Source organism: Panicum hallii, chromosome 7 (assembly GCF_002211085.1).
Source record: "Panicum hallii strain FIL2 chromosome 7, PHallii_v3.1, whole genome shotgun sequence".
Taxonomy (NCBI): domain Eukaryota; kingdom Viridiplantae; phylum Streptophyta; class Magnoliopsida; order Poales; family Poaceae; genus Panicum; species Panicum hallii.
Window position 1 is genome coordinate 40,347,558 of NC_038048.1, and position 25,250 is coordinate 40,372,807.

General features: G+C 49.5%; 3 protein-coding genes across 4 annotated transcripts; 1 reads left to right on the forward strand and 2 right to left on the reverse strand.

Annotated features, from left to right (window-relative positions):
* Nucleotides 1-230: 230 nt before the first annotated feature.
* LOC112900789 lies at nt 231-17,408 on the reverse strand. Its single transcript, XM_025969588.1, has 8 exons — nt 17,397-17,408; nt 16,335-16,469; nt 15,862-15,993; nt 15,668-15,774; nt 15,397-15,578; nt 3,282-3,477; nt 3,004-3,078; nt 231-270 (listed from the first exon to the last, which is right to left on the reverse strand). Exons 1-5 carry the CDS (start codon nt 17,406-17,408, stop codon nt 15,398-15,400), a joined length of 567 nt encoding a protein of 188 aa, XP_025825373.1. The 3' UTR covers nt 231-270; nt 3,004-3,078; nt 3,282-3,477; nt 15,397.
* Nucleotides 17,409-19,224: 1,816 nt separating this feature from the next.
* LOC112899152 lies at nt 19,225-21,709 on the reverse strand. Of its 2 annotated transcripts, none has more exons than XM_025967503.1 (5): nt 21,598-21,709; nt 21,017-21,166; nt 20,292-20,348; nt 19,819-20,131; nt 19,225-19,397 (listed from the first exon to the last, which is right to left on the reverse strand). In XM_025967503.1, exons 2-5 carry the CDS (start codon nt 21,164-21,166, stop codon nt 19,375-19,377), a joined length of 543 nt encoding a protein of 180 aa, XP_025823288.1. In that variant the 5' UTR covers nt 21,598-21,709; the 3' UTR covers nt 19,225-19,374. The 2 variants fall into 2 exon arrangements, with proteins under 2 accessions (XP_025823288.1, XP_025823287.1); XM_025967502.1 differs by having other exon boundaries at nt 21,017-21,177; nt 21,598-21,703.
* Nucleotides 21,710-22,876: 1,167 nt separating this feature from the next.
* Nucleotides 22,877-24,627, forward strand: LOC112899149 ((+)-neomenthol dehydrogenase-like). Its single transcript, XM_025967498.1, has 5 exons — nt 22,877-23,038; nt 23,151-23,397; nt 23,488-23,568; nt 23,752-23,946; nt 24,100-24,627. The coding sequence occupies exons 1-5, from the start codon at nt 23,004-23,006 to the stop codon at nt 24,478-24,480; spliced, it is 939 nt and encodes a 312-aa protein (XP_025823283.1). The 5' UTR covers nt 22,877-23,003; the 3' UTR covers nt 24,481-24,627.
* Nucleotides 24,628-25,250: the final 623 nt, after the last annotated feature.

Genomic DNA, 25,250 nt, shown 5'->3' on the forward strand with positions numbered 1-25,250 from the left:
GGAACAAAGTTAAAAAGATATGAAATGTGTCTAGAAAAATTAACATGAAGTAATATTTTTATAAGGTATCTCAAAGTTACACCGCTAGAAACCAAAACTTACAATAAATGTCAGATTGTAAAAAGTAGAAATAAGTAATCTGTAAATGACCTTATATGAAAAAAATAAGGTGTTTTAAGTATTGTATAACAGAACTTACAATAAAAAATCTGACAGTTGCAGATGGATACCACGGCAAAAAGCAATCAAGGTGTGCCCGCTTGCTCGATCCTAAACAAAGATCATGAACTGTCGTACTATAAAATATGATGGGGACAGGGATACCTTGGTCAAAATTAAGATGTAGTACAAGACTTTAATGAATATCTAAATTCAATAATAGCAACTCCATAGGTTTGCCCCCCCCCCCCCCGGAAAAGAACTATGATGTTGAATGCTACAACTTTTGTTATTAGCATTTTCTAAAAAAATTGATTTGCAGGTGTCATACACAGGGCTATTGTTTGAGCAGATAAGAAATTCACAAGAAACTGAACAAGCTCCAATGCATGACACACACGGGGCAGCATCATACATGGACATCCTTACTGGACAATGTGGGTTTGAGGTAAAAAAAATTAAAACCATTGATATAAAGCGCAAGAAAAATAAAGCTTGTTTTGATATGTTGTTTCTTTATTTAATGCAGGAGACAATGATTCAGCATTCAAGATCCTCGGAATTTAGTCATATACAGTGAAAGAAACCAAAAAGCGGATGAGCAGCTAGAGCTATCAAAGTACACCTTACCAACTCATGATGAGACAAACCAAAGGATTATGCCGAATATAAATGATGAGGTCAGTGTGTGTGTTTAGAAAAAAAAGGAAGGTTTCCATAAAAAAAATATAACACAAGATGACATAAAAATCTTAATACTTACATCTGCAAAACACAGGGTGCTCCAAAAATACAAATGCTACCTTTGCAGGTGGGGGTATATGAGGATGTTGCATCCTCTCTGAGCAATTCAAATTTACAAGGGGATGAGGTTGCGCAGGAAATCCAGAGTGAGGAGGTACACGTTTACTTTTGTCTACTATTTTAGGAATCATCTTATACCAAAAAAAGTAGTATACAAAAATGCTTATGGTAAATGAACAGAATATAATAATCAACTACACGGGGGGAGATGGTGATGAACATGATGCTTGCAACTGGAGAGAAGATATTTTTAAAAACATGCACATACAACAGGTAAATTTTGCGGATGATGTGAGTGAGCACAACACAGAAGGGGTGGCAGCTACCAATGAAGATAATATTGGTGAAGATATAGCCAATGGGAGCCAGCTCCTAACTGAAGAAGAAATTGAAGATTTTATAGAAGGAGAACAAAAGGCAGCGAGTGAGGGGAACAATACAGATACAGATTGTTCAAGTAAATACACTTCCCAAATAGGGATGGAGTTCAATGACAAAGACAACGCTCACCATTTCTTCTGCTTCTATGGGTTTCTTGCTGGATTTGAGGTAGTCACAACACATAATACTAGAACAACCAGTAGGAAGAGAAATGGAGAAGTTGTCAAAGTTGAAATGAAGTTCATCAGGCATGGCAGGGAAAATAGTCTGAAGAAACCACAAGAGGATGAGCCACCCATACTTGAGGGAGAAGATATCAGGAGCAAAGGCCAAAAAGAAAAACTAATGTGCAGGTGAAGACAAATTGTCCTGTGGTAATGGTAGTCAAAGAAGATTGAGGGGTGTGGAAGATTGTTAGACTTGATCTAGATCACAACCACGAGCTCAGCCTTGGGAACAGAAATCAACTTTTCAGTGGCAAGAAATATATGACGGATATGGAGAAAGCACTAATCAGAATACTGAATGACAACAACATTCCTACAAGGAAGATGATAGCGATATTATCATATCTCAGAGGAGGGATACCTGCGCTGCCATATAAGACCAAGGATGTGGCAAACTTTAGGAGCAAGATAAATAGAGAGATAAATGGCAAAGACATGATAGAAAAAAATTGAAGATCCCACATTCTACTACAAATTTGATGTAGATGAAAATATAAAAGTCAGAAATATTTTCTGGAGAGAAGGAGCTTCACTAAGATATTATGCAGAATACAGCGATTGTGTTAGTTTTGACACAACATATATGACAAGCACATATAACCTACCTCTTGCACCATTTGTTAGGATAACAGGGCACGGGCATACATGCAGCTTTATATGTGCGTTTGTATCTGATGAGATGACAGAGTCATTCATCTGGATATTTGAAACATTTCTAGATTCTATGGGAGGAAAACACCCAAAATCAATTGTTACTGATCAAGATAAGGCTATGAAAGTAGCTATTGCACAAGTTCTACCAAATACAGGGCACAGAAACTGCTTTTTCCATATCAAATACAAATGCTACAATAAGAATGGGAGATGCTTTGCAAGCAAAAAGGGGCTGCGAGAGCAATTTGAAGATGTAGTCAACGTATCATTAACAAAAGAAGAATTTGAATTCCTTTGGAAGAAAATGATAAAGGATCATGATCTACAGAATAACAAGTATTTCAGCAAGATGTGGGAGAACAGAAAATGGTTTATACCTATATACTTTAAGGATGACTTTTTCCCATTCATACAAAGCACGGGCAGAAGCGAGGGGGTGAATGCAAGGGTAAAAGAAAATGTAGGTCCTACATACAGTGTGATTTGTTTCTTGAAAGAGTACCAACAGCTTATTGATATCTTGAACATTAAAGAGGAGACAGAAGACAATCAAAGCAATGAGAAAAGACCCAAAGAATTGCTTTATGGCTACAATATAGAACGACAAGCAATAGAGCTATACAACAGAAATTTTTTTAAGAAATTTTAGTTCCAACTACAGCTAACTGAGAGGCTGAAATACAAAGAGATAGAGCCACAGAAATATTTTGAAGTGTGGTAGAAAACAAACCAAATCTACAAACCATACAAGCTGAGAAAGTATATCGTGACGACTGACCTGACAAAGGGAAGAGAAGAGTTCAGCTGCATATGCGGGAAGTTCAACAAGGATGGTACGCTCTGTTCACATATCCTGAAAGTTTTAGTTGAAGAAGAAATAAATGAGATAACAGAAAAAAATATAATAGATAGGTGGAGGAAGAAAGATAGGAAACTAAAGATGCCGCTGCAAGATGTAGTGCCAAAAACTCATGAGCTTATGAGACACAATGTGCTATCAAGGAAGTAGCGATTCTAACTTCTAAAAGTGCGAAGAAAGAGGAAGCGATGGAATACCTGCTTGATGAATTCTTCAAAATAGAAGCAAACCTGGAGCTTATCCTAGATCCTCCAACCAATGCACAATCAGGGGTGGCTAATGCTGATGCTGAGGGGGGTGCAAAATACATATATGCACACACTTGCAGAACTTAATGACCCAGATAGGGTAAAACCCAAGGGGCGGCCAGCCTTACCAACTAGTTTGAAGCCGCTGGTAGAAGAAATTAGGAAGAAGATGATCAGGGAGGAGAAGAAAAAAGCAAGGAAGAGAAATCCATTGAGTAAGTTCATTTCTGGGATGAAAAATTATTAAAATACATTTTTTAAAATAAAACTGTACCCCACAGCCAAAATCATCAAAAATTAACTTTTGAAAAAAAAATGAAATTTGAATGCAGGTCTGAAGAAGAAAGTTAAAAAAGGAGAAAGAAAAATCAAGATGCTAAAAACTAACCTTAAGCAAAATCAAAATGCTAGAAATTGGGGGCTACTTTCAACACATAGAGAGACATATTGGGCAGAAAAAAGGAGGATCCCATATTAAAATTGTAATAGGCAGAAAGCCATTAGCACAGTGACATGTTTTTGTCTGCGATGAGTGCAAAATGGTTCATCCATTTATTCTATCCTATTAAACTAATTCATATATTTGTAATGGAAAAACAGGTCTGTCGGAGGAATTCTCCAGCCGGGTGGCGGAATGCACCCGCCTAATCCTAGTTAAGGATGGGTTTGGAAGAGACTTAGGAGTGCTCGATCGGCGAACAGATGAACGCTGGAAGGCCACAGAGATTTAGAGTGGTTCGGGCCGCCGAAGCGTAACACCCTACGTCCACTTTGGTGTTGTTTTGCTTGAAGACTGGATGAAGCTTAGCATACAGCTTGTGCTTATGCAGCCTGGAACTTAGAACGTCTAGCGTGAGTGTTTGTGATCCCGTGTTCTAGCGAGTGCATTCTCCCTTTTATAGTCCAAGGGGGATGCTTACACTGAGCGGGACCCCGACATGTGGGTCCGGCCAACAGGAGCTTGTTCTACGAGAGATATGGAGGTCATCTCCTCGAGCTCCTCTCTGTAGTCCTCTCGATCGGGGAGTTGATGTGCGTATCCATAGTCGGGATACGGCCGTGTACAGCCTTGTCTTGTACAGTGTTCGGTGTCAGCGTTGCCCAACAGTGAAGCCGTGCTGTCACTGTTGGGATCGAACCTCCAGTCAGGGGGCGAGCCAGCGCTGACTCGTGCCATGCGCACTGTTACATCGCAAGCCTTAGCACGCCTATTACAGACCATCGTCACACGCGCAGCGCCATGACGGGACTGCACACAGTCCGCGCACTGTGCGCGGTGATACGACGCGCCGCTTTCAGATCAGGCGGGCTTACCGTGGTGTCAGCTTACCTGCCCCGTGTGCCAGTGGCAGGCCGCACCTTTTGACCTTGGCGCGCCCAGCTCACCTACCGCATTGAATGCTGGTAGGTGGAGAGGCGACCCGTAAGGGGCCTCCGGCCGCAGGCACGCGGCGGGGTCAGCCCCGCTCCTCCCGCCGGGCAGCACATGGCGGCTCCGGACCCCTTCCCGGGGGAAAGAGGGGTCCGGGGCCCCCGTGGCCGGCCGGAGCGGGCTGACCTGTGATGGTCTGGCCATCACACGTGGCGGCCCCGGACCTCCCAGGGGAGGCCGGGTCCGCAGGGATTACCCGAGAGCTCTCCCGCCCACGTGGGTGTGCAAAGGCCCCGGACCTCACGGAGCACGGGGAGGGTCCGGAGACCGTGGTCCCAGCAGTCAGGCCCGGAGGCCGTATGCCACGTGGCCCAGAGGCGAGGGGGAGCGTGGATTATGAGAAGTCCCAGGGCCTGGACACCCTAGCAGGAGGTACCCCTATCTGTATGTACCGACAGAGGCCCCCGGGCCCACCTCGGGAGAGGGATGAACCCGCAGGTGGGGCCAAATCCCAACATCGCGCCGGGTGTACAGCTCGTTCCTGCCAGGCGAGGGCACGGATGTCCTTTCGCCCGTAGCGGGAACCCCGAGGGACCCATCCTCCGCGCGCATCGGGCGCGTCAGACGGTTCAGATTTTTGTCTCATTCGAACCCGCCGCGCGGCTCGGGCGGTTCAGATTCCGCCCTTCCCACGATCCTCCAGCGCCCACGCCAATGACTGGTGGACCCGAGCCCACCGGTCATTGAGTGTGAGGGTAGGGGAAGGCGGCGCTGGCGACCGCTCGGCTTCCCCTCGGTCGCCGCGGGACACAAAGGGAGGAGCAGTCTTTTGCATAAAAGGTATGCGCCGAAGGGAACGGCTACCTTTTCGCTCTCGCCAACAACAGACGCCGTAGCGCCCCTTCGTCTCCGCATCCTTTTCCGCGATCAGCTTCCTTGCGCCCGGCACCTCTCTCTACCTTGCTCCTTCGCGATCCACCCCAACAATTTCCATGGCTTCACTTCCTTTCCCGTGCCGCTTCCAGACCCAGGATCAGCTGGACGCGGTGCGACGCCTTCTAGGGTGGACTGCGCCGGCGAATGTCGGGAAGGTCCAGGCCGGCGAGGTCCCCCTCCGCGAGCTTGCCGCGGGGGAGTTCGTCCTCTTCAACTCGTACATTATGTGCGGGTTGGTTCTTCCGATCTCCTCCTTCTTCCTCCTGCTCCTGGAGGAGTTCGGCCTCCAACTTCATCATCTCACCCCCCACTCCGTTCTCCTCGCGGCGGTCTTCGCCCATTTCATGGAGATGTTCGTGGGGGTGCGCCCCTGCACCACCATCTTCAAGCACTTCTACTCCCTGGTCGGGACCGGGAAGAAGCGCGGCGAGATCGGCGCTTACTACTTCCAACTCCGGCACGGGATGTCGGGCGCCTACATCGCCGCCTTCTCCAGCTCCAAGTGGGAGGACTGGCGTGAAGGCTGGGTCATTGCGGTGACGGACCCCCACGACCGCCTAGAACTGCAGGAAGGGGGCCCCCAGAGCGACCGGAGCACCTGGAAGGCCAGGCCGTCAATTCCGGCAGAGCTCGACCCAGTCCTGAACCGGATCAAGAAGCTGGCAAGGAGCGGCCTGACTTCTATGATGGTGCTGGGCGACTTCCTGAAGCGACGAATCGCCCCCCTGCAGCATCGGTCCCGGATGGCCTACGTGTACACGGGGCTAAACGACTGCTGCAGGATCGCGCGGGGGCCCGGCGGCGACTTCACCCGGGCGGAGCTGGAGGCGGCGATCCGGGCGATGACCGGCGAGGCGTTCGTTCCAGAGTCCCTGGTCCTCCCGAGCGGGGTGAAGGCCCTGTGCGAGGACCAGGCTCTGCGGTCAACGGTCCTGGCGTCGATGCCGACCCTGGACGAGGGCGGCCTGGCGGTCCGGCAACTGGGGGGGGACCCCAACCGCGGGCTCCAGATCCCTGGCACCACACCGGACCGCCAGCAACGCCCCAGCGGAGGTGCCGGGGAGCCGGGACCCAGAGGTCCGGCCCCCGGCGGGAAGGGAAAAGAGAAAGCGCCGGTGCCAGAGCACCGGCAGAAAGACTGTGCGGGTGCTGCCCCGGCCCAAAGGAGCGGCGAGGCTCAGGGGCGGCACCCGAGCGGCGCAGCCAAGCCGAAGGGAGCAAGTTCCGGAGGCTCCAGCGAGGCGACGGCTCCTTGGTGGGGGAGCCGGCGCCCAAGCGCCAGAAAACCACGGGAGTGGAGGAGCAGAGCGGTGCTGTTCCTCCTCTCCCACAGCACCGGCCTCCACCGGGACGACAGACTCCACCGCCACCACCGTCAGGGCCGCGCCCAGCGACACCACCACCGCCGCCCGAGAACGGACCTCCGTCCCCAACGCCGCCGCCAGGGTCCTCGGCAGGGAGGAAGGTCCCCCGGCCGCCCGGGGCAGATGGGAGTGGTACGACTTCCCGTAAGTGGTCTTATCAAGGTTTTTCATTTTCTTCCTCAGCTTCTGGTGCTTAACCAAACAGGTGGTACGGCAGGCCGCAACCTTCAGATGCTCCAACTGGGGGACCCGGCCCCCAGCCAGCGCCGGAGTCCTCGGCAACGGCCCCAGCAGGGCCTCCGCCAGGAGCAGCCCCTGAAGCCTCCGGTCCCAGTGGTCCGGAGCTGGAGGCTACCATGCTGCCATGTCCAGAAGCCGCCCCCCAGGAGGAGGCGATCAGGCCCACTGCGACGGCAGATGCCCCGGCCACAGCGCCGGGCGCCGAGGTCGGGCCTTCCCCAGCCGAACCGGCAGCTGAGGGAGTCGCTGCTACGGCGGAGGCTGCTAGGCCAGAGGCAGCGGCGACGGCGGCACCGGAGGCAGCGAAGGTGGCGGCTCCAGAGGCAGCAGAGGCTGCGGCTCCGGAGGCCGCCGAAGTCGCCAGTAGCGCCGCCCCACCAGCGGAGGAGGAGGAACCGGAGGTGGTGCTGGGGAGGCCTCTCCTCCCGAGCACAGCGGAGGTCCCACTCCCCCGGCTCATAGCCAAATGCCAACAAGCTCAACTGGAGCTAGAGGCTGGCATGCGACGGGAGTGGGAGAAGCTGGAGGTGGAGCGCCAGCGGCTCTCCGACTGGGAGGTCCGCCTGGGGGACCGCATCAACACTGTATCCGCCCGCTACGCCGAAGAGCGCGCCAAGCTCGCACAGGGACGCGAGCTCCTGCGGGAGGAGCTGGAGCAGGCGCGCTATCGAGAGGCAGCAGCGCTCGAGCGGGAGAAAGCAGCCAACCGGCGGGAAAAAGAGGCCCTCGAGGCGCAAATCGTCGCGGAGAGGCTGAAGGAGGCGGCGACGGCCAGGGAGCGGGCCGCCCGGGAGCTGGCGGAGGCGGCGAGGGAGGCGTTTACAACGGCCGAGGCGGAACAGGCCTCCCTTGCAGAACAGGTGGTGGCGGCAGCGAAGAAAGAAGAAGAGCTGGCCGCCCGAGAGGCAGAGGAGGTGGCCCGGCTGCAGGAGCTCCAGAAGCGGGAAGAGGCCGTAAAGAAGGAGCTGGCAGCCGGGTACCAGAGGCTCCAGGAGCGCGAGGCAGCGCTCCAGGAGAGGGAGGCCAAGGTGGAGGGGCTCCTGGCAGAGCAGCACGTCGGCGCCAACCGATTGACAAGATGGGTTGGCACAGTGAACCCTCTGCTAGAGGCGCTCGGGGCCAACCCCATCTGGGTGCCGGAGGCCCCTTCACCTTACGGCGCCGCACTCCAGCTGCTGGACTCCACCGCCAGGCGGCTACAAGATGCGGAGGCCGGCCTACAGGAGCTCCTGGAGGCAGAAGGACGAGCAGTTGCCCGGGCGATGGCGGAGTACATCCTCACCAGCTTCCGGAGCCATGATCCTGCCGTCCAGCTGACTCCCGTCCTGGTCGGGCCCCTCCAGGCAACGGTAGCCGCTACGCGGGAAGGAGTCCAGGAGGCAGTGGACCTGGTCGCGGCCCGCCTCCGGCGACGTCCCGAACCTGCAAAGAGCGGAAGCGCCTCCGGACCACCAGAGCAGTAGTGCTAGTATCTTTTTGTTATTTCTTTTGTAATATAATTTTTGTTATTGTAAAATGACTTCGTAATGCTGTACATATTATCAGTGATGCATTTAAACATTTCGTGCGTCTACTTTTTTGAAAAACTTAGCTGTTTTCGAGTACACCGAGGTCCCCTGGCCCCCTGGGAGGTAGTCGCGATAAGTCGGGACTAGCTGCCATAGAACCGAGGTCCTGCACATAACTTACGATCGGCGTTTAGTAGACATCCCCACAGGTTCTCGGTCTGGCCAGCAGAGGCCTCTTAAGTTGCGAAGCGAGTCAGAGCTCTAGGACCCATGTTTAAGGGCTAAAAGGGGTCCCGGTCCCCTGGTACATGGTTCAAGGTGCAACGGCGCTTACCCTAGGAGGGCAGGGCGTGTAGGTTTAGGGTGCGGAACCAGGCTAAGCGGCTACACAGCCCTGGACCCTAGCAAAGGGCGAGCGCGTTTCCCTGGAGCCAGTTAACAGGGGTCCGGTTCCTTTTTTCCTTTGAGACAGAGGTCCGGGGCTGGGACGGAGCCACGCAATTTAAGAAGCCGCCATGACACAGACGCGGAAAACATGTGAGGGGTTAGCGTAATCAAGAAGCGAAAAGATGTAGACTTGTATAGACTTCAAGGACACATTCGAGAACAAACTTTCCCTTAATGAATTGGTACAGAAGAGTTGTGCGATGTACGCCAGGGGCCGGGTTTACGAGGGCGGACCTCCACCGCCCTGGTCCGCACGTTAATGCTACCAATTACAAGGGAAAAATTCTTCCTCAATCGGGTCCTAGGGATAAAACTTACGGAGGTGTTCAATGTTCCACGGATTGGGTAGTTGCATTCCATCCTCCGCAGCCAAACGAACAGATCCGGGACGGCACACCTTTGTAACCTTGAAGGGCCCCTCCCAGCTGGGGGAGAGTTTGTGCATACTCTCTCGGTTCAGGATCCGCCTTAGGACTAGGTCCCCGACCCGGAGCTCCCTGTAACGCACAAACCGTTGGTGGTAGCGCCGGAGCGCTTGGTTGTACCGTGCGTTTCGGACTGCTGCTCGCCATCTGCGTTCGTCAACGAGGTCCACATCCTGGCGACGCTCCTGTTCCTGCATTTCCTCATCAAAAGACCGGACTCGCAGAGAGCCCATGGTGATCTCCGGGGGAAGGCACGCCTCGGCCCCGTAAACCAAGAAGAAAGGGGTTTCCCCTGTTGCCCGGCTAGGTGTGGTCCGGTTTCCCCATAACACACTTGGGAGTTCTTCAATCCACCTTGCGCCATGCTTCTCAAGGTCACAGTAGGTCCGGATCTTGAGCCCTCTGAGGATCTCAGCGTTGGCCCGCTCAACCTGGCCATTACTTCTGGGGTGCGCCACTGAGGCGAAACAGAGCCTAATGCCCATATCCTCACAGTACTCCTGGAAGTACTGGCTCGTGAACTGGGTCCCATTGTCTGTGATGACGCGGTTCGGGACCCCGAACCGGCACACAATTGTCCTGAGAAAAGCAGTTGCTGACACCTTGGTGATATTGACCACTGGGGTTGCCTCCGGCCACTTAGTGAATTTGTCAATGGCAACATAGAGGTACCGGTACCCGCCAACGGCCCTAGGGAAAGGTCCCAAGATATCCAACCCCCACACCGCAAAGGGCCAAGAGGGAGGAATCATCTGCAGAGCCTGAGCTGGAGTGTAGGAGGCCAGACCTCCTTCTCCCGCAGGGGGGTCCACAGGGGCCCCCTGCGAGAGAAACTCGGACCTCTCGGTGACCAGCACCATGCTGATCACTTCGGTTGTTGCTGCAAGATAAAGAAACAGCGTCTCACCTGGGTCCGGAGCGACCAGGACCGGTAAGGAGGTAAGGTACTGCTTCATCTCTTGGAAGGCACGTTGTGCCTCTTCAGTCCATACAAACGGGCCGGACCCCCTCATCAACTTGAAGAAGGGAAGCGCCCTCTCCGCCAGCCTCGAAATGAAACGGCTGAGGGCTGCAAGGGACCCCGCCAACCTCTGTACATCTTTGAGGCGTGTAGGAGGCCTCATCGTCTCGATCGCCCGGACCTTATCCGGGTTGGCCTCGATTCCCCGGTGGGAGACCAGGAAACCAAGGAGCCTTCCCGCCGATACGCCGAAGACGCACTTCTCGGGGTTAAGCTTGGTGGAAGTCGCCCGTAACTTGTCGAAGACTTGAGCTAAGTTTTCTAAGAGGGAATTCGACTCTCTAGTCTTGACAACGATGTCATCAACATACACCTCGACTATATCTCTAACCAAATCACCTAGAGTGATGTTCATCGCTCGAGCAAAGGTGGGTAGAGCATTAAGCAACCCATAAGGCATCACTATATAACAATAAAGACCATCCACTGTTACAAAAGCTGTATGCTTCCTATCATCACTAGCCATCTTGATTTGATGGAAACCAGAATAGGCATCTATGAAGGACAGCAAATCACACCCGGAGGTGGAGTCCACAATCTGATCTATACGCGGGAGTGGATAAGGGTCTTTTGGACATGCCTTGTTAAGATTGGTGTAGTCGATGCACATCCGAAGCTTCCCGTTGGCCTTTGGGACTACAACCGGGTTGGCCAACCATACAGGATGGTAGACCTCCTCGATGAAGCCAGCCTGCAGCAGCTTGCGGACCTCTTCACGGATGAAGTTTTGCCGCTCGATGGACTGCTTGCGTGGCTTCTGCCGGACCGGCCTGGCGTCAGGGTGGATCCTCAGATGATGCTCAATCACCTCCCTAGGGATCCCGGGCATCTGTGACGGTTCCCAAGCGAACACGTCAACATTTGCCCGGAGGAAGGCGATGAGCGCGCTTTCCTATTTCTCTCCCAGGTTACCACCGATGCGGGTGGTCTGGGAGGTCTCCGCTCCGACCTGGACGGTCTTCACGGGTAGATCGTCCGTGTCAGACGGACGGACCTTCGGTGCTTTGGCCAGGGCCTTGGCTCGTGAGGTCGAGGGGTCGGACCCCTGGGTGCCAGCTGCAGGGGCAAGCCCCGTAGCCAGCGCATGGAGCTTTTCGACCGCTACAACAGCAGCGGCCCGATCGCTTTGGACGGTGAGGACGCCCGCCGGAGAGGGCATCTTTAGGACCAGGTACCCGTAGTGGGCAACGGCCATGAACCGGTACAGGGCCGGTCTGCCGATGATAGCGTTGAAGGGGAGGTTAACTTCCGCGACCTCGAACTGCACGTTCTCGGTACGGAAATTGTCCTCCGTCCCGAATGTAACCGGTAAGGTGATGGTCCCTACCGGGTACACGGGATCGGGGCCCACTCCTGAGAATGGGCGTGATGGAGCCAGCTTGGACTCCGGGATCTGCAGGTGCTTGAACGCCGCATAGCTGATGACGTTGAGGCCGGCGCCTCCGTCAATCAGCACATGGTGAAGGCGTACATTGGCGATGGTGGGTGCCGTGATGAGCGGCAGCACCCCTGCACCCGCCATGTTCTCTGGGCAGTCGGATGGCCCAAAGGAGATGGTGATGCCCTTCCACCGCTGGTGGGGCGCCGCCCTCGGCACCCCTGGTTTCACCGAGAGGACCTCCCGGCGAAGGGCCTTCACGTCCCGTCTGGAGACGAGCTCCGAACTGCCACCGTACATAACATACAGCTTTTTGCGGCGCTCATCCCCGCCGGACTCGGAATCGGACTGCTGGAACAGTCCCTTGAGGTCTTTATTGGGGGTTTGATACCCCAACTCCCTCTCAGTCGCAGCTGCGTCGGCATCAGAGTCTTTCTCCTTACCGGACCGCCGCGGAGGGGAGGAGCCTTCCTTGGAGGCTTGGTCACGCCTCTTGCTGAGGCGTTCCGCGAGCTTCTGGATCTCGCGGCACTCAGCGGCGCTGTGGCGAGCCCCAGGATGAACAGGGCACGACCCGGGGTCGGTGCGCTGCTGTCGTGGGCGCTTGCCGTGGGAGTTCTGGCCCCCGGTCGTTGCAGCCGCAACGGCCGGAGCCCCGACCCGCGACTTGTCGAAGCCACGGTTCTTCTTGTTCTTCTTCTTGCCGCTGCCAGGGGCAGCGACACTGGGCCCACTCGTTTGAGCGGGTCCTACCTGAGTTGCAGAGTGCCACGCACGGCCTTCTGCAGCTCGGGCGCACTTGTCCGCCAGAGCGAACAGGGTGGTGACGGCTTCCACCTGGTGGGTCGCCAGCTTCTCTAGCATCTTCTCGTCTCGGACCCCCTGTCGGAAAGCCGTGATAATAGATGCATCGGAGATACGTGGGATGGTTCCACGTACCTTAGTGAAGCGGGAGATGAAGGCCCGGAGGGTTTCCCCGGGTTGTTGCCTCACGGCGTGGAGGCCACCTCCACGCCATGCTGCTGATACGCACTGGCGAAGTTCGCAGTGAACTGTGCGCAGAGTTCTCCCCAGGAGTGGATGGATCCCGGGGTAAGGTTCATGAGCCAGGTCCGGGCCGGCCCGGTCAAGGCTACATGAAAGTAACTTGCCATAACGGCTTCGTTACCCCCAGCCGCCGTGATGGCGGTGATGTAGACCTGCAGGAACTCCGACGGGTTGGAAGTCCCGTCATATTTTTCCGGCAGGTGAGGCCGAAACTTGGACGGCCAGGCGACTGCTCGGAGGTGGCCTGCGAGCGCTGCGCAGCCCACGCCCGAAACCGGCGCCTGGGCTAGTCCTTGCGGCCTGGCCACAGCCGCATCGAGCTCGGGCGCAAGGTCCCGACCCTCAATGTTGAGCCGTCGGTTGCATGCTCGCTCGATGGAGATCCTAGCATCCTCTCCCGCATGCCTGCGGTTGAGCTCTGCCCGGAGGTCCTCAGTCCGTGCACTCCTCACTGATGGTGAGTGCACAGAACCGGATGCGCCGCCTTGACGACGGCGCTGCCTGGACACAGATCTCCCCGCTGAGCCTGGGGAAGCCTGTGCCAGGTAGAGGAGGCGGTCGACGTCGTCACGCCATTGTCTGTGCGCGTCTGGCGACGCCGCCTCTCCAGGGGGGTTGCGGAGCAACTCCCTGGCTGCCATGAGGGGCCCGCTCGGTGGGAGCACCGATTGGGCCACGGAGTCCCGCTCCGCTGCGCGTGGTGGAGCAGCACGCGGAGCCACCCTGGAGGCGGGATGGCGCGAGGCGCGTGGCGCTGTTGACGCCACTTCTTCACCGATCAGGAGGTCATGGTGACCATTTTCCTGCGCCATCAAGGTCACGGTGGTCGACCAAACGCAAACCAAACCTAAGTCCCCTACCTGGCGCGCCAAATGTCGGAGGAATTCTCCAGCCGGGTGGCGGAATGCACCCGCCTAATCCTAGTTAAGGATGGGTTTGGAAGAGACTTAGGAGTGCTCGATCGGCGAACAGATGAACGCTGGAAGGCCACAGAGATTTAGAGTGGTTCGGGCCGCCGAAGCGTAACACCCTACGTCCACTTTGGTGTTGTTTTGCTTGAAGACTGGATGAAGCTTAGCATACAGCTTGTGCTTATGCAGCCTGGAACTTAGAACGTCTAGCGTGAGTGTTTGTGATCCCGTGTTCTAGCGAGTGCATTCTCCCTTTTATAGTCCAAGGGGGATGCTTACACTGAGCGGGACCCCGACATGTGGGTCCGGCCAACAGGAGCTTGTTCTACGAGAGATATGGAGGTCATCTCCTCGAGCTCCTCTCTGTAGTCCTCTCGATCGGGGAGTTGATGTGCGTATCCATAGTCGGGATACGGCCGTGTACAGCCTTGTCTTGTACAGTGTTCGGTGTCAGCGTTGCCCAACAGTGAAGCCGTGCTGTCACTGTTGGGATCGAACCTCCAGTCAGGGGGCGAGCCAGCGCTGACTCGTGCCATGCGCACTGTTACATCGCAAGCCTTAGCACGCCTATTACAGACCATCGTCACACGCGCAGCGCCGTGACGGGACTGCACACAGTCCGCGCACTGTGCGCGGTGATACGACGCGCCGCTTTCAGATCAGGCGGGCTTACCGTGGTGTCAGCTTACCTGCCCCGTGTGCCAGTGGCAGGCCGCACCTTTTGACCTTGGCGCGCCCAGCTCACCTACCGCATTGAATGCTGGTAGGTGGAGAGGCGACCCGTAAGGGGCCTCCGGCCGCAGGCACGCGGCGGGGTCAGCCCCGCTCCTCCCGCCGGGCAGCACATGGCGGCTCCGGACCCCTTCCCGGGGGAAAGAGGGGTCCGGGGCCCCCGTGGCCGGCCGGAGCGGGCTGACCTGTGATGGTCTGGCCATCACACGTGGCGGCCCCGGACCTCCCAGGGGAGGCCGGGTCCGCAGGGATTACCCGAGAGCTCTCCCGCCCACGTGGGTGTGCAAAGGCCCCGGACCTCACGGAGCACGGGGAGGGTCCGGAGACCGTGGTCCCAGCAGTCAGGCCCGGAGGCCGTATGCCACGTGGCCCAGAGGCGAGGGGGAGCGTGGATTATGAGAAGTCCCAGGGCCTGGACACCCTAGCAGGAGGTACCCCTATCTGTATGTACCGACAAGGTCTATGGACAAGATATCCAAAGAAACTATTTATATATTTGCAGCCTACGTTCTATGTATTGTAGAGTCTTTTGAGGAATGATCAGCAGAGCAAAATGGTGGGGGGAAAAGGCAGGTTCTCTTGCAAAAAAGAAAAGAAAACAGAAACAAATACATGAGGGGGGGATAATTAAAAATGACTATCAGCCTAGGAAGTCTAAGAGAAGAGGTAAAAATCACTAATACCTTAGATGTCACATTCAAGAACCCAGTGCTTCATTCCACAGTTTCCGGGAAGAAACACTAGATCATTTGCCATTTTGATTCTAATGTTGTTGATATCTTTGGAATCGAAAATATTATGCAGTACCATCCTCGGAGATTTCCAATGCTCAAGAAACATCATGGTGTAGATTCCAGAGTCAACGCTGCACCAAATGGAAGAAAAAGACATAGTGTAGATTTGCAAAAATAGTCATTTCAAAAGATATTTTATCCTTGAAAAGGTAAAACTAACCTATTATTGGAGGGTTGGTTGGGTACGTCTGGGTACAACAAGTCATATCCATCAAAGTTTATATCAACATGAATATACCTGCCCCAGTGGAACAGGAAAGATGGAATCTACAGAAACAATAAAAATGGATTTGAGATGGTACACATATAAAAAATAGACAAAAAATATATGTAAAATTTGAAAATGAAACTAACCAATCTATCTCTGACAAACTTTTGATACTCATGATCTTTGTGATGAAAAGGGTCCAGAAAAACAAACTTGCTGTCTTTGATATCAACAACAAAAAGGAACCAGTGCTCGTTGAATAAGGTTGGGAAATACAACTACAAAGAAAATACAAAAAGTTTGAGATGATATATGTAATGTAAAATATATGAATCGGTAATATTGAAATGTAGAAAATGGGTTATAGATCAATGGTTCAAAAAATTTACATTGTTGGACAAATTTAGGGGCCTGAGCCCATTTGATCTTTTAAAAGTACAAGATAAAATTTTAGTGTTTGATTCGTCTGAATTCTTTAGTAAATTTTCCTTAAAAGACAGCAAAAGAGAGAGATTAAAAGACATTTAGACAAAAGCATCATAAGAAACTTGGTTGGGGGGGGGAGGGGGGAGGGAAGATAGTTAACGAAATAAAGTAGAAAAAAATAAATTATACTTACAACAATATTTGAGAAGAAGAAGTGGCATTTAGATTTGTCTGGATGGCCATTTGGCTTGATAAATAGACTATAGCAGAAAGCAGAGATAACAAATGAATTTACAAAACCATCTGGCTTCAAAGACTCTCCAAGAGACTAGAATGTGCAGCAAACTTTTTCAATGCTAATAGCATCCTCACTACCAAAAGAAAATAATATATTATGAACCATATTAGGGGCTCCGCCAAAAATAAAGAAAACTGAGAGTGGAAAAAAGTATAATAATGATGAAAAGCAAGAAAATATTCTTACTTGCTATATTGGGAATCAGCCAAATGACAAATAGCATTATAATTTTTTATTTCAGATTGACATTCAGAAATCTTGTTCTTTGGAACAACATAATCACCACGAAACTAAGGGCGTGGGAACACTGCCCTCCTAGGTCCATGAAGTGGTAATTTCCCACCAGTCAAGAATTCTCGAGCCTTGTACGGGCTCTTGGATCCATCAGCTGAAGATAGGAAAGATGGGTGATATCCAAAAGCACCAGGGATAAGAGAGCCAATTTTTTTAGAAGCAGAAAAGTCACTGATATTAAGTTTCTTGTTGTATAGTTCATCAGATTTCTTTGTCATTTCACTAACATTCTATGAAAGTGATTTTTGTCCAACAAATTGAACCTCAGGTGATCCCTTGCATAAAAAAAGAAAAAAAAGAAAAAAATAGTTAGATAAAATAATTTTACAGTGCCAAAACAGTAAATTTACAATGCCAAGTCACTAAAAATACTGTAACCAAAATACTGTAACTATATGTCACAACAACTATAAATTCTGAAGGGAAATACTATAACTGCTTTCATATACATCTACCTTTGTGTTAGTGTGTCTGGACTAAAAATCATGGAGCGATTGTTGGGTGCGAATCTGTGCTTCTTGGATAATACAAGAGTAACTTTTTGGGTAGTTTCCTGAAGAATGCAGGAAAAAAATTGAAAAAGTGACCAAAGAAATGAATAATATGTACAAAAAATTTAAAAATATATAGGGGGTAAAAAAGAAAAAGAGATACAACACATACAGATTCAGCCATGTCTTGGGAACCATTCTCTGAGCTAAGATGCTCCTATTTTTTTAAAATACAAAATAGTTAGTGCTACAAATACAAAAAGTCATGTATTATACATCACAGTGAAAACCCATGAAAAAGGGGCAGAAAAAGAAAAGTAAAAAAGAAAAAATGGATTTAGATAAAAGATGTAGTGTATAATACCTTCTGGGTGCAAAATTTTGCATATGTTGAACATGGATAAGGAGAGATAGAGTCAGGCACAAAATCGCCTTCATCATCCAACATTATAACATCTTTACGTTCATCTTTAGCATTGGAGGTATGAGAATGCTTTGACTTTGATCGTGGGCTAACCAAATGAACATTAGATAAATCAGCGAGAGGCTATCTTGCGCGAATTATATTGTTGTCTGAGAATAAATTTTTACATGAACCCATTTTAGACTTGCTTTTCTAGAAAAGAAGCTCAGCAACACCTGGGAGAGACGCATTAAAAAAATAAAAAATAAGTCCCCCAAAAAAGTGACAAAAAATGTAAAGATAACCCAAACTGAACTGAACTATTAAAAGAATAAACCAAAAAAGAGCAAAATTGGAAAGAAAAACTCCATGATCTTATGGTTAGATGGATAACTGGATGTAGGGAAAACAAAGTCTTGACTTTTGCGAACCGGAAAGAAAAAGGCCATGATCTGTAACATATATGTTATGATGGTCGTTGTTGTAGAAAATAAAGGTTAAAAAGGAAAGAAGCCAAAAATGATTAAAAGAGAGATAGATATAACCAACTTTCCTTAGTCAACTTGTGTATTACTTTATCACTTGAGCTTGATTGACCTTGAAAAAAGGCAAACTAGAACTAACTCAGTTGCAAAAAATAAAACAAAACATTTAAAAAAAAGGAAAGTAGAACTATCAAAAAATATTGCGCATACCATCCCAGAACTCAAGTTGGAGGGCGTTTTAGAAGAAGATTGAACGAAATTATCATTAACAATGTCAGCAAGGAAGCATCATTGGGACATTGAGGATCTGCGCCAGCCAATAAACCCTATGTGTGTCGGTGTGGAACAGGTTACAAAAAATATTTGGAAAAACAAAAAAAAGGCTGCTGAAAAAAAGATAAAGTTATAAACACAAAAAGGAGATGTTGGGAAAAAAATTCCTACTTACAATGTACGTGATTGCGTTTAGGAGGGCCATTTGCATACGGGTGTTCAACAGGGGCAGGGGGTGTGATCAACACCGGGTGCGGAGGCTGCACATTCTGTGATAAAAGTAGGCATACTGTTAGTCAGCTAATACCAAAAAAATTAAAAAACAAATTAAAAATATCACATGACAAACCTTTTAGGCTGCATGTGCAGGAGTTCTTCGTATCTGAACAAATCTTCTGATTGGTAGGGCATTCTTCCTTATTGGTGATTTTTTTCTAATGAAACGGGGCTATCAGTAGGGAAGTGTGTAATAAGGTCCAAGATATCCAATACCAATTTTTTTTAGTGAAAGCATGATTCAAAAGCTTCGAAAATGTACTGATCAAATTCTCAGAAAGACTTGATATTGCAGTGACATCTAAATTCAAAGTCAATCCACAATTTAAACAACGATTCTTAACAATCTTGCGGATCGAAGTCTTCAGAACATCAGACAATTTACAGTTTGAAACTGAATCAAGTTTGTCCATGAAGTTATGGTCAACTAACAAAGAATCTGACTCATTATCTAGGATTTGATGTTGTTGCAATAAGAAAAAAAATATGGTGGTGAACAATAAGAAAAGAGAAAAAAGACCATGTGTAGAAGAATAAAAAGATAAAAAGAAGGACAGTATAACCTTTGCATAATATGTGTCAGAGAAATCAAGCAAAGGTCTGAACCCATAGCAACCTGGGGATTTGAGGTCAAGATCGCAATAAATTTTGCTCATGTTCTCTTTCCATACGGATATCCAAGGGAGTGAGACGGGACATGATGAGGACCAAAATCAACATGATCTAGGTATAGAACCTATAAAAGTTTAAAATAGAGCAATAAAATATTAGAAAAATAAAAACAGTACAACTCACGGTTGAGATAAAAATAGAACTATTTACAGCAAGATAATATAGGCATCCACCAAAGGTTTCAGGATCTATCGCTTTTGCACATTTAGCTTTATTGAAACTTTTGATGGAATGAAGAAGCCAATCCAAAATATATCCACACCAATTAAAGAACTTTGCATTTCGGACATCAGCAAAAACACCAAAATGTTTGTAGCTTGGAACCAAAGATGAGTTGGGGCATAAGAAGCTACTTAGAGCAACTAGGATGAAGCAAGTGAAAGATTCTTCATTTGATTAAACTTCTATATTGGTGATTTTATTAGCAAAGAAAGTAACAGAAGGGATGCACTGCTTGTGGAACATCTCCAAAATAAAAGATTTACCAGCACTACTATCAGCAAGGAATGAAGTGCCGCCGCAAGGGAGACCAAGAACACAATGGACAGATTCTTTGATGAGGAAAATTATCTTGCCATCAATAACAATATCACCAGATTTATGATCAACATTATGAGCAATCCATTGCGCATATTTATTGGGCACATAGCACTTTGTGAATGAAAGGAGTGATCCAAAACCAGAATCCTCAATAACTTTCTTCTTTTCTGGAGTTAAAGCACCTATTATTTTGGAAAATATTGTTATTGAGAAACGAGTGAATGCATCACTTGATTTTGCATGAGAAGGCTTCTTCACCTTCAAAAAAAGATTAAAAAAAGAGCGTAAACACAAATTTCACTACCTCAGAATTTTGTAAAACCGAAAAAGATGGAGGTCAACGACACACACAAATGCTCACCATTTCATGGTAAGTTAGAAAAATAAAAAAAATAATATAAACACTAATACAAAATACCTCATTGATGCGGCGCGTCTTAAAATTTATTTTTAAATCTCTGATCTTCTTCTTGTACTGGAAAACAATAAAATTAGACTTTTTAAATTAAAGTGAAAAATGCACATGACACAAAGAAAAAAGGGCTTCGCATGCCCATAAAACTTTTGCATGAAAAGTCTAGGAACTTATATCTCTGTAACACTCTTTTAACAAAGCTTTCTTCAACGAATCAACATCGATAAAGTAGGTGTCCTGAAAAAATAAGAGAAAATATACATTGTAGTCTCATATTTGTTCATACATCATGTCCCTCATCTGTGCCTAGGATTTGTGAATTTGTCTATTCAACATGAATTAACATCAATTTACCTGATATCTAAAATAAATAGATGCACAGGAGTAGGGGGTCCCCCTATAGCTGCACTACTTACCAAGCTACGCTCAGAAATCAATCAGCCAAAAAAATAGAAAAAATTTGAGTCATTAGAAAGCACCATCTCCAGCCCCTTTTCAATTTCTATTTATATTCTATAATCTCTAACCATATAAACAAAACTAAAAAAAGCAACCCTTTGATCTTTATACTATTATCAACTTCAGCTCCATCTCATAAAAAAGAATGTGCTCTACATTATTTCCATGAAGCTTAAATTATTTTGTATAAATATGTTCAAAAATTATCTAACAAATATCTTCAAAACAAATCAAACTGATTGACAAAAAAAATACAGAGAAATACTTACATTAGAATTACTCGTGTGAGCATCATCAGAATCATTGTTCTCAACCTTGTCGGAGTCGCTCAGCGGATCATTGAAAGGAACGAAATCAGCATCACTATCGGATCCGGAACTTATAGATGCAGCTAAATCGTGACGTCTTTTCCTACCCATCTGTACCATAGCTTAGTCAAACAAAAGGGGCGTGTGAGTGGGTGTGGAAAATACAGTCTAATCTAAATAAACTAATTCAAATATAGCAGGTGAAAAAAAGGCGGGATAAAAACCAAAAAAGCATCAGCACCGCGAATGATAAAAAATCAACAGCGAAATGATTCCCCCTAAAACTGATTCCCCCGACCGTCTGTGAGCAATTCGAACTGAATCAATATTATTTGGTCAGACAGAGCACACCCTCCAGGCAGAAATATCAAACGACCAACGAAACCATTCCCCCACCCAACCTACCCAAATGAAAATCAAGCCAAAACGACCGGAGAAACCAGATCAAAATTACTAGGGCAACAGACGCTCACCGAGAGGTAGAACAAGAACACAAAAATTCAAAGGGGATGCTGCGTGGAGAACACAAAGAATTACCATACCTGTGAGGTGTTTCGAGCAGTGCGAGGTGTTTCGAGCAGGCACTCGCCGAGAGGTCAGAGACGAGGGCACCCCACCGCTGGAACAAGAGGAAGGGGAAAAGTGAAAATGGCCTGCCCGCTCTAACAAATGCAAAATAATGGGCGCGTCCCCAAAATAATTGAATCACTACACAATGACAGCTGGGGCCCACATCAAAAACAATCCAAACCCCACCGCAACCGTAGCCAGACAGATCCACGCTTCAACAGCAAAAACGGACGGTTGCAAATTCAGGTGCCAGAAACATTTAAAACACACGAGTGTTGTATAGCTTTATCCTAAAAGAATCAATGTGTCCAGAAACGGCCAACGGACAACTCATTTTTTATTTTTATTTTTTGAAAAAACGCACACAACACAATCGGTAAAAGAAAAAAAAGCAAACCCGATCAACCAGCTGAAGGCCCAAATACGAAGAGAAAGCCACGAGGATGGGCCGATGGGGGTGGTTGTATTCTGTTTTGTTCCTACCGAGAGAAGCAGAGCGGTGCGAAAAGATGAGTTGTAGCCCATGGCCCATTATAAAATAACAAACTCGGGGCTCCCGACGCCCGAGGAGGGCGGCGCCCGGGTGGTGGCCGTGGCGCTGCTTCCGGAAGGCGGGCGGACCAGCGCTCTCTTTGACGGCGGCGAGGAGGCGTCGTCGTCGTTCGTGTGATCGGATATCTTCCGGCACGGCACGTCGGCACGGCTGGTTGCGGCGTCTGCGCCGCTCGCCGTCCACGCCCGTTCTCACGAGGTCAGCGTAGGGTCGCTCGGTGCTGCGTGCCATGCTGATTTGTTAAGTCCGGTAGGACTGGAGACTTGCAATTGTCATCGTGCCGAACTGACGATGTGATCAACCGTTGGATTTGACAGGCCGTGTATGAACGAATCTTGCGATCTACTGCGCCCATGCTCTCAAGACTGACCTTAACCTCGTGCTTCTGAACTCATGTTCCCTTCCCTTAATTTCGTCAGCCAAGCATCGTTAGCGATGGACATGTTGAGTCTGAAGAACCGTGACGTTGAGTCGCTGACACGTGGACCGCAAGCTTTATGCCCCACATGTCAGAGACTCAGCACGCGGCAAGTACATACGTCTCCTTTTTTTCCCCGGATCGGAAGGTAACGTACCTTTCCTGCTTTTCAATTCCTGATCTGCCATTACGGGAGGTGGTCGCCGTCAATTTAGAATTCAACGGTTGGGCCAGCCCATGATGGCCACACATAAGAATGCTGGTACGTGCAAGTTTTTGTCTCCATTTCAGTTGAAGAGCATCCCCTTTTTTGCAAAAAGTTGTAGAGCATCCACCAGCACCAGGGCGACACCGAGACGTATATCCTCTTATCCTCTCCCTGCTGCTCGAGCTCGCGGCGCAAGATCATGGTGGACGCCATCTCCAGTCCGGCGAGCACTAGGTACGTCCCCTAGCATATGAACTCTTCTAGTAGTGCACGTTGGTGGTCGATGAATCAGGCATGGCGCTAAGTAAGGCGTAGGATGTATGTCACTCGTGGTTGCGGTTTGTAGGAGGGTCGCCGTGGTCACCGGCGGCAACAAAGGGATCGGGCTGGAGGTGTGCCGGCAGCTCGCCGGCGCCGGCGTCACCGTCGTCTTGACGGCCAGGGACGAGGCGAGGGGCGCGGCGGCCGCCGAGAGGCTCAAGGCGCTGGGGCTCCCCGACGTCCTTTTCCATCAGCTGGACATCACCGATGCCCCGAGCATCGCTCGACTGGCTGATTTCTTGAAGACCCGTTTCGGGAAGCTGGACATCCTGGTGATTATGCGTCTATGAGGAGCTATAGCTTCTGATTGTGGTATCGTCAGATAGCTGATGGATTGATGTGGTTATTCTCTAATTTTGTAGGTAAATAATGCAGCACTTGGTGCGGTTGAGTATGTTCATGAAACAGACTATGGATCAGTAACGAGCAAGGAAAAGGAAAAGGTGAGTTTTTCTTCTCCGGCTATCGAGGTTCGAGAAGGGGCGTGTCGTCGAATGGTGTTGCAGGAGGAAATCAGTGCATCTTCTCCCGTGCAGAGTTGTCTTGTGGGTTTTCTGAACCTTTTCGTTCGTACGCCAAACTGAAGTAGCTCCTTTTTTTTTCTTTTCTGTTGATGCGTGCACCAGCTCAGTGGCATGGATATGGATCAGAGGCTGGGATGGTTGTGGGAAAACAGCCGGGAGACTTACGACACTGCAAAGAAAGGTCTGCAGACAAACTACTACGGCACAAAGCAAGTGATCGAAGCCTGTCTGCCTCTGCTGAAAGCCTCCTCCGATGGAAGGATCGTTAATGTCTCCTCCCACTTCGGTCAGCTAAGGGTAAGATCTTCTGACCACTAAGGAATAGTAGGTTGATGCAAGTTGCAACAAAATCAAGTTTTAGAGAGGTTTCAACCTAGATTGAAGCATCTTGTAAGGTACGCCTTCTGAAGCAGGATGCGGTAACAGCAGTTCTTCCCAATATATCTGCAGCTTTTCAGAAATGAGGAGCTAAAGCGGGAGCTAAACGACATTGATGACCTCACCCAGGAGAGGCTGGATGAGCTGCTAGACACGTTCCTAGAAGACTTCGAGGCCGACGCGGTGGATTCGCGCGGCTGGCCGAAGTACTTCTCCGCGTACAAGGTTGCCAAGGCAGCCATGAACGCCTACTCGAGGATCCTGGCGAGGGAGCACCCCGAGCTGCGCGTCAACTGCGTGCACCCTGGCTATGTCAGAACCGACATGACCATACACTCGGGGTTGCTGACACCCCAGGAAGGCGGGAGCAGGGTGGCGACGGCGGCGCTGCTGCCGAAGGGCGGCGTGACCGGCGCGTTCTTTGAAGACTTCAAGGAGTCGTCGTTCGTCTGATGTTGGCCCGGCATGGCACGTGGCAGGCTGCTTGCAGCGGCACCTCGTCTCTATTCTTGTGAGATGTGGTTTAGCATTCGCTGTTTAACTTCAATGTAATGCCAAGGAAGCTATTTTCGCTTGAGATGAAAGATTGTTGGATTTGTACGCCTCGGTCTTGTATGAAGAACTATGCATGGGAATATCGTGGGGGAAAGGTAATGTACGTACATCCTAGTTTGGCGCCGCCGGAGCAACTTTCCAAACATCTCTCTCTCATTACCAAGATTAACGTGACATTGACACGCCACTAAATGATTCCAAGAAATTAGTCTACCTCCAACTATTAGCCTTTAAATATATATATTCAGTGGCAATTAGATCATTTGTAGGATTATTGTATATATTTGGATTGAATGCAAAGATAATGTATATTTCTTGTTAGAAGATAGAATTTTCGATAAGATTACTTATAGTGGAACCTGTCCATCCAAGTTTGAGGGCCTCAACTCCGCACAGGTGCTCGTATTTTTCTGTGCTTATATTTTTTTAGATTTATTCTCAGATTTAACCAGCACTATTCTTTCGATGGTAGGCGACGTGCATGTCGACAGCGAGGCGCATATGGTGATTTTTATCAATCTTGAGGATCAACCAGCTCAGTCTATCAGAGGTACTCATAGGGGTAGCATGTATTTTATAGGGATGAGTGTACTTAACCGGCATATTTTTTCAGTGGTAAGCAATATGCATATCGACAGCGATGCGCCTATGGCAAATTTATCGGTCTC